This window comes from Mytilus galloprovincialis, chromosome 12, assembly GCF_965363235.1.
Source record: "Mytilus galloprovincialis chromosome 12, xbMytGall1.hap1.1, whole genome shotgun sequence".
NCBI lineage: Eukaryota > Metazoa > Mollusca > Bivalvia > Mytilida > Mytilidae > Mytilus > Mytilus galloprovincialis.
Window position 1 is genome coordinate 23,588,388 of NC_134849.1, and position 13,157 is coordinate 23,601,544.

Below are 13,157 nucleotides of genomic sequence, written 5' to 3' on the forward strand. Positions count from 1 at the left end.
TATAGGATACCTTGTGTGGTACATGAATTTAGACTGGTCCCTATGTGGACATCATATAGGATACCTTGTGTGGTACATGAATTTAGAATGGTCCCTATGTGGACATCATATAGGATACCTTGTGTGGTACATGAATTTAGACTGGTCCCTATGTGGACATCATATAGGATATAACCCAGGGTGCTACATGAATTTAGAATGGTCCCTCTGTGGACATCATATAAGATACCCTATGTGGTACATGAATTTAGAATGGTCCCGCTGTGGACATCATATAGAATACTTTGTGTGGTACATGAATTTAGAATGGTCCCTCTGTGGACATCATATAGGATACCCAGGGTGGTACATGAATTTAGAATGGTCCCTCTGTGGACATCATATAGGATACCCAGGGTGGTACATGAATTTAGAATGGTCCCTCTGTGGACATCATATAGGATACCTTGTGTGGTACATGTATTTAAACTGGTCCCTCTGTGGACATCATATAGGATACACCAGGTGGTTTTCGAATTTAAAATGATCCCTCTGTGGACATCAAATAGGATACCAAGGCTTGTACATGAATTTAGAATGGTCCCTATGTGGACATCATATAGGATACCCTATGTGGTACATGTATTTAGACTGGTCCCTGTATGGACATCATATAGGATACCTTGTGTGTTACATGAATTTAGACTGGTCCCTCTGTGGACATCATATAGGATACCCAGGGTGGTACATGAATTTAGACTGGTCCCTCTGTGGACATCATATAGGATACCTTGTGTGGTACATGAATTTAGACTGGTCCCTCTGTGGACATCATATAGGATACCCAGGGTGGTACATGAATTTAGAATGGTCCATAATGTGGACATCATATAGAATACCTTGTTTGGTACATGAATTTAGACTGGTCCCGCTGTGGACATCATATAGAATACTTTGTGTGGTACATGAATTTAGAATGGTCCCTATGTGGAGATCATATAGGATACCCAGGGTGGTACATGAATTTAGACTGGTCCCTCTGTGGACATCATATAGGATACCTTCTGTGGTACATGAATTTAGACTGGTCCCTCTGTGGACATCATCATATAGGATACCTGGTTCGGTTGGTATGAGAAAGTTAAGACAGACTGATCAGAAAACCAACTATGTTAAAACAAAATCTAAATTATGACGTAATTATAATTCTTGAAAATATTTTCTAATTTTTATTTCAGATCATAAAGCTCTACTATATAGCTGCTGATAAAGGGTTTGGCACATATACTATATTTAGAAAAAATAGTTCTATAAAAAACTTGCACCAATGAATCCTTTGGTAGGACATCTTTATGCTTGAATCCCAAGATAATGGCCAGAATTCTACAAAATAGATAGAACCCAGCATGACAGCTTCTTCCTGTTGGACGACATTTTCACAGCTACGTCTTTATGCAGTTTTGTTTGTAATCACTACATTTGTAAATAAGGTTTGTTGTGATTACCATTATTATGCATATTATTGTCTAGTTTATTTACATTATATTTTCTAGGGAATTGTAGCGCAACGACCAGATTTCCATAACAATATACACACACAATTTTCAATATCATTAATACTGCAAATGGAATTCTCATATAAAAAGGAAGATGTGGTATGATTGCCAATGAGACAACTTTCCACAAGAGACCAACATTTTTGACCAATAGAATAAGTAGACAGCTCTCTCACAAGCAAAAAAACCCTAACTGTAAAAATATAAGGGCATACACTACAGGCACGGGGACACATTCTACTAAATCCACACAGCACGAGTAACAAACCCTGCAGAAAATATAAAAAAGAAGATGTGGTATGATTGCCAATGAGACAACTGTCCACAAGAGACCAATAGAATAAGTAGACAGCTCTCTCACAAGCACAAAAGCCCTAACTAAAAATATCATGTATTGTTTTCATAATACATATATCATTCACTATATTAAATGTGGGATACTTAAAAAACGTTATACATGAACTGTTATAATCAACCAATCAGTCAATCAGCCAGTTGATTGATTGTTGCTGTTTTAACGCCACTTTTAAGTGCCACTTTGGGCTTTTTCGATGCAGCCAGTTCTTATTGTGCCTGGACTGGAGAAAACCACCATCCTTCGGTAGGAAAACTGACAATCCTAGTCAATTAAGATTGGAGTCTTCCAGTTTTTCTGCAAACAGCTATGTAATTAAAAATGATGTGTATCAGTACTAGTTAATTTTTTGTAATACCAATAAATGTCTTTCATTGATTTTTTGCAATGTCTTATCAAATTATTTATTTATTTTAATTTGTTTATAATTGTACTTTTATCTTTCACCATAATCATGATAATTAATTTTGTTTGCATTAATTCATGAACTTTTATTTTTCAGTATGTGCTCTCCATCTTAGAATTCAAATATCCAACTATCTTCCAAGGGTAGGTTAATTACTTTTTGTAATACAAAAAGAAAAAATTGTCTTATAAGTATACATATAACTGCATCATACATTAGCATCTGGCTCTTTTTTAAACAATTTCTTAGAATATGACAGAAATAAATCCATATGTATATAAAGAAGATGTGGTATGATTGCCAATGGGACAACTCTCCATAAGAGACCAAATGACACAGAAATTAACAGCTATACATGCTATAGGTCACCATACACTACAGCCTTCAACAATGAGCAAAGCCCATACCACATAGTCAGCTATAAAAGGCCCTGAAATCACAAATGTAAAACAATTCAAATGAGAAAACTGGTCAAAGGGAAGTAACTGGCATTTTTATACTTGATAGGTATACAGAGTTGAATTAAAAACTTTTACTAGTACATTTTTTGTGTGTTTAATTAATCTTTTACAGATAAAATAGAAATAAACAAAAACAAAAGCCTCAACCCCCTCACCCTCCCTCACCCCCCCCCCCTCACCCCCCAAAAAAATGAACAAAAACCAGATCAACACAAACACAAAATAATCAATATGTTTTTAATAGGTCTGTTTATAATATTTTATGTATGCAGTTTTCAATCACCAGTCATGTTAATTTTACTGAATGTTTTTTTAAATTTTATTTTGTATAAATAATTATAGAATAACTAATCGAAAAATTCAAATAGAGAAAAACATTCAACGAGTGACCGAACAACACATTAATTCACAAATGTGTGTAGCGCATGAGTTAATTATCAGTGTTGTTTGGTCATGAGCAATGACAAGTTGAATATTTTATGATATTTGAATTCTTTAATTAGTTATTCATTTTATTACATTGGCAAATGGCTTTTTTTGAAGAAATTAATGTAAAACGTGTAAGGAACTATATCTTTTTTCTACGCATTCACAATTTGTTTTGATCCGCCGTTATTGACGTCTTGACAACACCTATTGTTGTATGACATCAGAGAGTGAAATAACCATGTTTATTTCACATGTGAAATTATCGGTTTTTATTTAACTGGGAAATCAATGTAATTCATTGCAACCAATGTAATAACATCTTATACATTAAAGAAAAATTCTAAAAACCTCAACCGCCTCTCAGCCTGAAAAAAACCCAACCCAAAACATGGTTAGTCTTAAAAACTCTGGCTTCCTCTTCCAAGAAAAAAATACTGCCATGATGTAGCCCAGAGTGCTGAAAGTGGATTCAAACACAAAATTCATTATATCAATCATACTACCATGACCAACTCTCCGTATTTTTATGCCCCATTTATGGGCATTATGTTTTCTGGTCTGTATGTCCATTCATCTGTTTGTCCGTCTATACCCGCTTCAGGTGAAAGTTTTTGGTCATGGTAGTTTTTGATGAGGTTGAAGTCCAATCACTGATCAACTTGAAACTTAGTACATATGTTCCCTATGATATGATCTTTCTAATTTTTATGCTACATTAGATTTTTGACCCCAATTTCACGGTCCACTGAACATAGAAAATGATAGTGTGAGTGGGGCATCCATATACTATGGACACATTCTTGTTATGTATTCTATGTTAATAATGATTTATCTATAACTTGTAGATGGCAGACATTAGTAGGATTTTTGGTAATGAAGATGTTGGTCGCAACCCGCTATCTAAAACCGATGCAGATCACAGATAGTGAAAAAAGGTAAATAAACTACCTTAAACTAAATGTAATTACAAGCAATTAATTATTCCTAGTTTTGTAACATTGTTGAAGGCTGTAGGGTTGTCTATAATTGTTTCACATCCACTACATTTGAACTTTGGTGGATAGTTGTCTCATTAGCCTCTCCTTATTTTTCCTTGTTTTGATAACATGATTATAAATTGTTGAAAAGTATGTAACTTAGATCTTATCTTATATGAATACATCACCAATATTTAGAAAATCGTAAAAATGAATCCCCATATTTTTATTATACAGAAGTGACCTAATAAGATGGATACCCTCAATGGTTTTCTTTGTGATCTCTATATACTCAGGATCAAAAGGTTTGGCAGAGTTGGTTAGTAGAAATTGACAATTTCAGCGGATTAATGCCGTGGATTAATGCCGGACATAAAACTCATGGGTATTGATGCTGTATTGATGTGGTATTAAAACAGAATTTGATACAGTGAATTAAAAATAATTGTGTTTTTATTTTTGTAAAAATTGTAAAGAAAATAGCTGTCCCAACATTTTTTTTTATAAAGTTCTAGCTTTTTGATTTTAATAACATTATTTGCATCATTTCATAAAATTTAAATGACAGAAAATGAATTCTTCAGTCAAACTTGTTAAAAAGGGGGCCATATGTGCATTGCATAGTCTTATACTTGTGTTTAAACAATGCTTAAAATTTTTCAGTCTATACCAGTATTTTTAGCCATACAGAACAATTACTGTGGTGTTTAATTCTATATTTTTCAGTCTATACCAGTGTTTTTAGCCATACAGAACATTACAGTGGTGTTTGATTATTTATCTCAAATGATAATGTATAGAAAGGTAGGTCTAAATAGTGTGATGAGGTTCTGTGTTACATAAACAAATGTCACAATTAATTATACCCCTGATCTGTCTTTCAATCTGTGTTAATTTCCAAAAGATCTCAGGTTGTCCATCCAATTAAATGTTGGTGACATTTCTCAGGAAATGCAAATCAAGGCTTTTTAAAAATTAGAATCTAACTTCATGTGATAGATATAGGAAGATGTGGTGTGAGTGCCAATGAGACAACTCTCCATCCAAATAACAATTTAAAAAAGTAAACCATTATAGGTCAATGTACGGCCTTCAACACAGAGCCTTGGCTCACACCAAACAACAAGCTATAAAGGGCCCCAAAATTACTAGTGTAAAACCATTCAAACGGTAAAACCAACGGTCTAATCTATATAAAAAAACGAGAAACGAGAAACACGTATAAATTACATAAACAAACGACAACTACTGTACATCATGTGAGCATGTTTTACTTTGTGACACATTTTCTAATACAATCCATCACTCATCAACTTCCTGTTTGTAGATTACTAAATATAGTGGGTTATCATTAGTGTATATTCCACATGTATATAATTATATGTATACATTCATATTATCAAGTTTCTGAGACAAAGGTAATTTGAAGTTAAATTCTACATTATTTTTTGCGATAGTTACATGCATTTTCTTAGATTTGCACATCTCTCTATTGGATATTTAATATGTTATTATCTTAAAAAATATAATCGTTACTTTTATATCTTTTGAAAAATACATATGCAGTTCTACATCTAGTTGCTTGCAAAAAAATCAATAAAACCAATGAAATTCAAAAAAAAAAAAGATCATACAATTGTGTGCATATATTAATATTGTGATTTTAACAGAAAGGACAAAAATGCTAGATTTTTTTTTTACAATTTCAGGAAAATCTGCATACACTAATATGCATAAGATATCAGAGTGAAGTTATTATTTCGATTATCACCCAGTTGCATTATTCGCAATAATAAAAAACTCTCATTAATTTCTGAATTTGCAGTACTAAAAAATGAATTGCTAATCAAATGATGGGTGCAAATTAACAAAGGGGGACGAAGGATACCAAAGGGACAGTCAAACTCATAATCTAAAACAAACTGACAACGCCATGGCTAAAAATGAAAAAAAAACCAAACAAAGAACAGCACACATGACACAACATAGAAAACTAAAGAATAAACAACACGAACCCCACCAAAAAACTAGGGGTGATCTCAGGTGCTCCGGAAGGGTAAGCAGATCCTGCTCCACATGTGGCACCCGTCGTGTTGCTTATGTGATAACAACTAAGAATACAAGTATAATCAGTTATGTTAAAAACCATTTCATCAAATAAAGTAAAGTATTTTCTTACAAGGAGATTTTTGCAAATGTACAAATTAATTGTTTGAATTATTTTTTTCAATTTTTACAGCTTACAAGTGCAATAAATTACCTTATGTGTATGGTGATAGCTATATCATCTTTAGGAATAGTATTAACAGATCCACAGGTAGGCTTAAGCTTTGTTGACCAATACTTAATATAATTTGATTAAAAATAAAAAATGGATTCAATTTTTAGTTGTTTTATACCAATTTTTGTGAGTTTCGTTGGAACACGTGAACGACGAATTCAAAAGTTCAACGAATAACATATTTCAATAGATTGGTATACAGAGATTGTCAAAACCACAAAATCAAATATCCTTGAAAATGCAAGTTTTCAGCAATCCATGAAAATTGATACCGAAGAAAATAAATGAATCTACAGTAATTAAAATTTGATATGACAAATTGTACTATTTTACTCAGGAACAATTATCCAGAGCTTCATGGAACTTGATTATATATAATATTTGGCTTATGTCAGTATTGGCGTAAGATTTCAGATTCAACCCTCATAAACTTCCTGTTTAACAAATGCTTACATATTCGAAACAGAACATAATGGCCATTGACCATGTCCAAAATTTCAATGCATATATTCATGGAACTAAAAATATCTTCCTTAAATTTGTTAAATGGCATCATGTCAGCATATGATGCATGTTTCAGATAAATTACTATTTCCTATTGGGGTCCTCTGTGGCAAAGAGGGTCTTCGTAGTTCTATTACTGTAATCACTTGCCAGTCAACAATGAGGTTGTAAGTTTGAACCCCGCTTGTGCAGGTGCACTTGACTCCAATCTTAATTGACTAAGATTATTAGTTTTCCTATATAAGTTCAGTGGTTTTCTGCTGTCACTGCGGCTTCCTCCACCAATAAAAATTGGCCGCCACGGAAAAGCTCAAAAGTGTTGCATAGAAGTTGCATTAAAACACCTTTTGACAGTAAACATATATATATTATATTAACATTATACATGCCATGTATGAAGTGTTTTCATTCTTACTGGAAACTACAAACAAGAGCTCCCCGATATTTGTTTTCAAGCTTCATGTGAACATGATTTTACGGTGCAATGCATTTTCAGATTCTTTTCTCCTCATTTTCCTGATTACTGAAAACTCAAAGCACGGGTATCATTAGTGAGCTGACAGTCCTACTTGATGTAATTCTGTTTCACATTAATTCTTAAGAAGCAATGATGAAACTTGACTATTACAAACACCTTATTGATTTTAACAGTTATTTCCCTTTACCCAGTTCTTCCCCCTTGGCTGAATAATTATAGTTATGAGTGATTGATTAATGATCAAGTCTATTAATATATTTTTGTTAACTGTATTTGGCCGTGTGTAGTATGGAGTTATGTATAGTATGCATCCCTTTTTCATCCCCTAAAAATCGTGTAAAAAGGCTAATAAAAAAAGTTTAGGAAAGTTGTTAGAAAAAGATAAAATAAACGTCTAGTTCACTGTAAAAATCCTTTGATAGTGACCTATTAAACCATGTATATAAATTTAATTTCAGTTTCACCATGGTGGATACTTCTGGATATGTGTTCATATTCTATCTACAGGTATGTTTCATCAATAATGATATGCTTGACTGATTGTTGTTTGCTTTATGGCCAGTGGCAAATATTTCATGTTTGTTCAAGACAATTTGTCATCAATATGAATAATTCAGCTTGTATGAATTGCATCAGGAAACCTTCACGTTATTGTTTTTTTTTATCAGTTCGGTTTTGAAAGACTACAGTCACTGACTGCTTTTGTAATCAATATGAACATAGCTGCTTTGCTTTATATCTCAAATGGGAAGCATGTGAAAACTTTATTTATACAATCAATGGTTGTTGAAAAAAAAAAAATATAATTTTTTTTTTGCTGGAGTTTATTTAAATTTGACAAATTTGCTAACAATGTAAAAATAAAAAGATATGGTATGATTGCCAATGAGACAACTATCTACAAGAGACCATAAGACTTAGAAGTAACGACTGTAGGTTACAGAATGGCCTTGAACAATGAGCAAAACCCATACAGCATAGTCAGTGATAAAAGGCCCTGAAAAACATTCAAATGATCATTGGACTTTTATTTGTCTGTGAGAGATTGGTCCAGTTTCCCAATCAATAAAGCCTGGAAACAGTGTGTAAAAAGAGCATGTGATACAGGTAGTTACAAATTACAAACCAGAACAAAACAGCATTCAGGATGGTTACATTGTCAAAAATGCATATTTAATGAAAACCACCAATCAATTTGAAATTAGCTCTGTATTTACCATCACAGATAAATGAAAATAGCAGATGATCAGCCTTCCTCTTTCAAAAAGACACCAATCAAAACATAGGATTCCTGACACTTTTTAATGTATAAGGAATTCAAGTCCTCATATTTAAAGTAGGAGAAGTATTTTCAATCAGGGACTGAAATGCCCTGAAATATTTGAATTATTCTTGTGAAAATAACATTTATATAATTTTTGGTTTTTTTATTTTTAGGTTTATTGATGTTATATACAAATATGACAAAGGGAAGATTGAAGATAAGGTAAATCACATGTGTAGATATTTTTATGCCCCACCTACGATAGTAGAGGGGCATTATGTTTTCTGGTCTGTGCGTCCGTTCGTTCGTGTGTTCGTTCGTTCGTCCGTCTGTCCCGCTTCAGGTTAAAGTTTTTGGTCGAGGTAGTTTTTGATGAAGTTGTAGTCCAATCGACTTGTACACATGTTCCCTATGATATGATCTTTTTAATTGTAATGCTAAATTAAAGGGTTTACCCCAATTTCACGGTCCACTGAACATGGAAAATGATAGTGCGAGTGGGGCATTCGTGTACTGGGGACACATTCTTGTTTTTAATAAAAAAAGATAGATGCTACAACAATGTATAACTAATTGATTTTTATAAAGGCTGTTCTACAAAACATACATATTGATATTTTATAGTGTGTCTTTCTATGTTGCATTGTGATGTTATACTATTGATTCAGAAAAGAGAGAAGGTTTGGTACCATTAAAATGATTAATCCCGCTGCAATTGTTTGCACCTATCCTAAGTCAGGAATCTGATGTTCAGTGGTTGTCGTCTGTTTATGTGGTTCATTTAAGTGTTTCTCGTTTCTTGTTTCTCGTTTTTATATAGATTAGGCTGTTGGTTTTCCCGTTTGAATAGTTTTACACTAGAATTTTTTTTGGGACCTTTATAGCTTGCTGTTTGGTGTGAGCGAAGGCTCCGTGTTGAATGCCGTACCTTGACCTATAATGGGTTACTTTTATAAATTGTTATTTGGATGGAGAGTTTTCTCATTGACACTCATACAACATCTTCCTATATCTTTTTATATCTATATAGGAGTATGATAGGACCCCTGGGGGAATGAACAAGTCGGGATTTTTTTTTAATATAGTTTCCGTTCTAGAACAAAAGTCCACGTCAGTAAATAGAATAAAACTGGGATCCTGTAAACATGCAATTTTTGTTTTGCTTTTTTTAGACGCATTTGCTGTAATTAATGGATTAAAATTACTTAGGTATATATTCCACATGGAGGTACTCCAACTTACAGCAGGATTATACACCGAAGAAGAACCCTAGCGCCATTTGTCGTTATAATGATCGTTAGCATAATACAACGATGACATTTAACACTTCGACATTTCAAACATCGACAATTCACTAATCAACAAGTCACATGTTACAAGTTACAAAACATCAATATACAAAAAGACAATTTACCAATAAAGAATTTTGAAATCTACAAGTTACAAATTGACAATTAACAAATGAAGATTGTTGAATTTTGATACAAATCTACAAGTTACAAATTGACAATTTACAAATGAAGATTGTTGAATTTTGATACAAAGTTACAAGTTACAAATTGACAATTTACGAATGAGGATTGTTGAATTTTGATACAAAGATACAAGTTACAAATTGACAATTTACGAATGAAGAATGTTGAATTTTGATACAAAGATACAAGTTACAAATTGACATTTACGAAATGGAGAATGTTGAATTTTGATACAAAGATACAAGTTACAAATTGACAATTTACGAATGAAGCATTATGAAATTGCACAGTTACAAGTAACAAACTGACAATTTACCGATTAAGAATGTTGAAACTACAAAGGTGCAAGTTACAAATTGACAATTTACGAATTAAGCAGTATGAATTTAACAGTAACAAGTTACAAATTAACAATTTATGAATCAACAATTTAGAAATTACACAGTTACAAGTTATGAATTAAGAATTTTGACCCCGTTGGCTTTCCATAGTATCTAAGCTAATTTTATATATGTATTTGTTGTTCTATTTACAGTGCTGTGGAGAAACTCCATTGTAATTATATATACAGGTTAGTTCAACAGTCTTTATTAGCAGATTAAATAACATGAATAGGGAAGATGTATAATGCAGTATATACATTGATATATGGTAATTTTATATGTTTGAAGGAACTCTATTGTAATTGCATATACAGGATAGTTACTGCTATTAATGAATACTATTGTTACTTTTTATGCCCCACCTACGATAGTATAGGGGCATTATGTTTTCTGGTCTGTGCGTCCGTCTGTTCGTTCGTTCGTCCGTTCGTCCATTCGTCCGTTCGTTCGTCTGTCCCGCTTCAGGTTAAAGTTTTTGGTCGAGGTAGTTTTTGATGAAGTTGAAGTCCAATCGACTTCAAACTTGGTACACATGTTCCCTATGATATGATCTTTCTAATTTTAATGCCAAATTAGAGATTTTACCCCAATTTCACGGTCCACTGAACATAGAAAATGATAGTGAGAGTGGGGCATTCGTGTACTGAGGACACATTCTTGTTTTTTTTTTTTTATCATAGGAGTGTTTTGATAGCTATATTCATTCAATTAAGAGCAAGGCAAAGAAGCAAATTCTAAATTTTTACTTTTCCTTTTTTTTTTTTTTCAAATGATAAAACCAAAAGTATATTACTTCTAATTACTTGAATCAATGCCTGTCAGAAATACGGGTGAAAACAGGCCATTTTTTGTAATAAACGTATTTACACTTTTGGTATTTAGCTGAATTTTGTCTCCAAATAACCTTAGAACTACTCCATATGACCATTTGACATCAAGCAACAATCAGTTTTTATTAGTGACATTGAATTGTGATGTCAAAGTTTATGTGAACCTGTGTGATTTTACGTAATGGTGGACAAATTTGAATACAAGTGTAAATACATTTATTCCTGGGTTATTTTATCAACTATATCTATTCTTCTGTTTTCAGCATTGTTATATTGACTCCATCAAGTTATTTATTAGGTATGTAACTCTTATATTTTATATAGCAACATTACGAAGTCGTTATTAGCGCTATATATTTATTGAAATTTGTTGGAAAGGATTATTTTAAGAATCCCTTTTGACAAATTAGTTTCTTGTTATAGATGACAATATGGTTGTTTTGATTTAAGTTGTTTTTATGCCCCATGTATGGGCATTATGTTTTCTTGTCTGCATCTGCCCGTTCGTCCATCTTCAGGTAAAAGTTTTTGGTCGAGGTAGTTTTTGATAAATTTGAAGTCTATAATCAACTTTAAACTTAGCACACATGTTCTTTATGATGTGATCCTTCTAATTACAATGCCAAATTAGAGATTTCCCCCCATTTTCACGGTCCATTGAACATAGAAAATGATAGCTTGGATGGGGCATCTGGTACTATGGACACATTCTTGTTTATCATCTTTTGTGAGAAATATTTTCAGACATATAAATGTAAAATAATATAAATGTGAGAAGATGTGGTATGAGTGCAAATAAGAAACCTATCCACTAAAGTCATTATGCTGAGACATCTACAGTGGTCTCATGGTAGCAAGTTCGCTCAAGTGTGCAATGTCATGGGTTTGAACACTTACTGGCTTAAACAAAATAGAATAAAATTAGTTTTTTATGCTTTTCTGTCTCGAATGAAGAGCTAGGAGCAAAAACTGGTGGACTCCATGTTAAAATAATTTGACATGTCTTTTTCAGGATATACTTTAGGTGATCTAAGGTAAAATTAAATAAATCAAGAATTCAAAATTGATACTTTAAGTTGGAAGAGTATTAGTTAATGATCAAAATAAGCTAAAAATATTGATAGGTCATGGAGCTTCTTTTTGAGATATTTGATTTATAAAATATGGCAGGAAAATGCTGACTCAGACTTTTACCTTATATTTGCGTTGATATTATGTGGGTCTCAAATCAAGAATCTGCTTAAATTTTGTCAAATGACCTTTTATGAGCTATTCAGTCTTATGTTAAAATATAAATAGGTGTTATGGGGCAAAATATTTTACCTTGTATCGTATGGAAAAAACACCAAGGAGTTCGAACATTTGACACTTATTCCAAAACCTCACCTAAGTAAATCCTTAATGACTGTTACCTTGTGAACTAAGCATTTTAATCATCCAGCTCAACATTGTGGTTCTAGTACAAAGCAGGGTTAATACCCATATTGCCCTAATATGTTCTCCTCCTGAATATCCACTTAATTTATCGCTGGAGGTTAAGCAACCATCCATCATCATTGTCATTGTTGTCGTCATCATAATGCAGTAGATGTAAGCGACTATAATTATTGCATGAAAGATGGTAATTGAATGAATTGTAAATTTCTTTTCTTTTAAAAATAAAGTGTCTGACTTTTGTCATTGTAATGCCTCACCTTTACTACATACTGTTAAATTATTATTATTTGGATACCAATTTACATGGGTTTTCTGGGTACAGGTGAACCACAAATTCAAATG

General features: G+C 32.6%; 1 protein-coding gene across 2 annotated transcripts in view; it reads left to right on the top strand.

The window, feature by feature from the left end:
• The window catches only part of LOC143054551 (UDP-N-acetylglucosamine transporter TMEM241 homolog), a 62,248-nt gene that overhangs the window by 22,927 nt on the left and 26,164 nt on the right, over positions 1-13,157 (top strand). For both annotated transcript variants that reach the window (XM_076227573.1, XM_076227574.1), the window contains exons 2-11: positions 1,218-1,469; positions 2,393-2,439; positions 4,032-4,121; positions 4,401-4,482; positions 4,890-4,967; positions 6,403-6,480; positions 7,885-7,933; positions 8,864-8,912; positions 10,701-10,736; positions 11,642-11,676. In XM_076227573.1, the coding sequence (XP_076083688.1) occupies positions 1,386-1,469; positions 2,393-2,439; positions 4,032-4,121; positions 4,401-4,482; positions 4,890-4,967; positions 6,403-6,480; positions 7,885-7,933; positions 8,864-8,912; positions 10,701-10,736; positions 11,642-11,676 (628 nt within the window). In that variant the 5' untranslated portion in view covers positions 1,218-1,385. The remainder of the gene's footprint in view (positions 1-1,217; positions 1,470-2,392; positions 2,440-4,031; positions 4,122-4,400; positions 4,483-4,889; positions 4,968-6,402; positions 6,481-7,884; positions 7,934-8,863; positions 8,913-10,700; positions 10,737-11,641; positions 11,677-13,157) is intronic.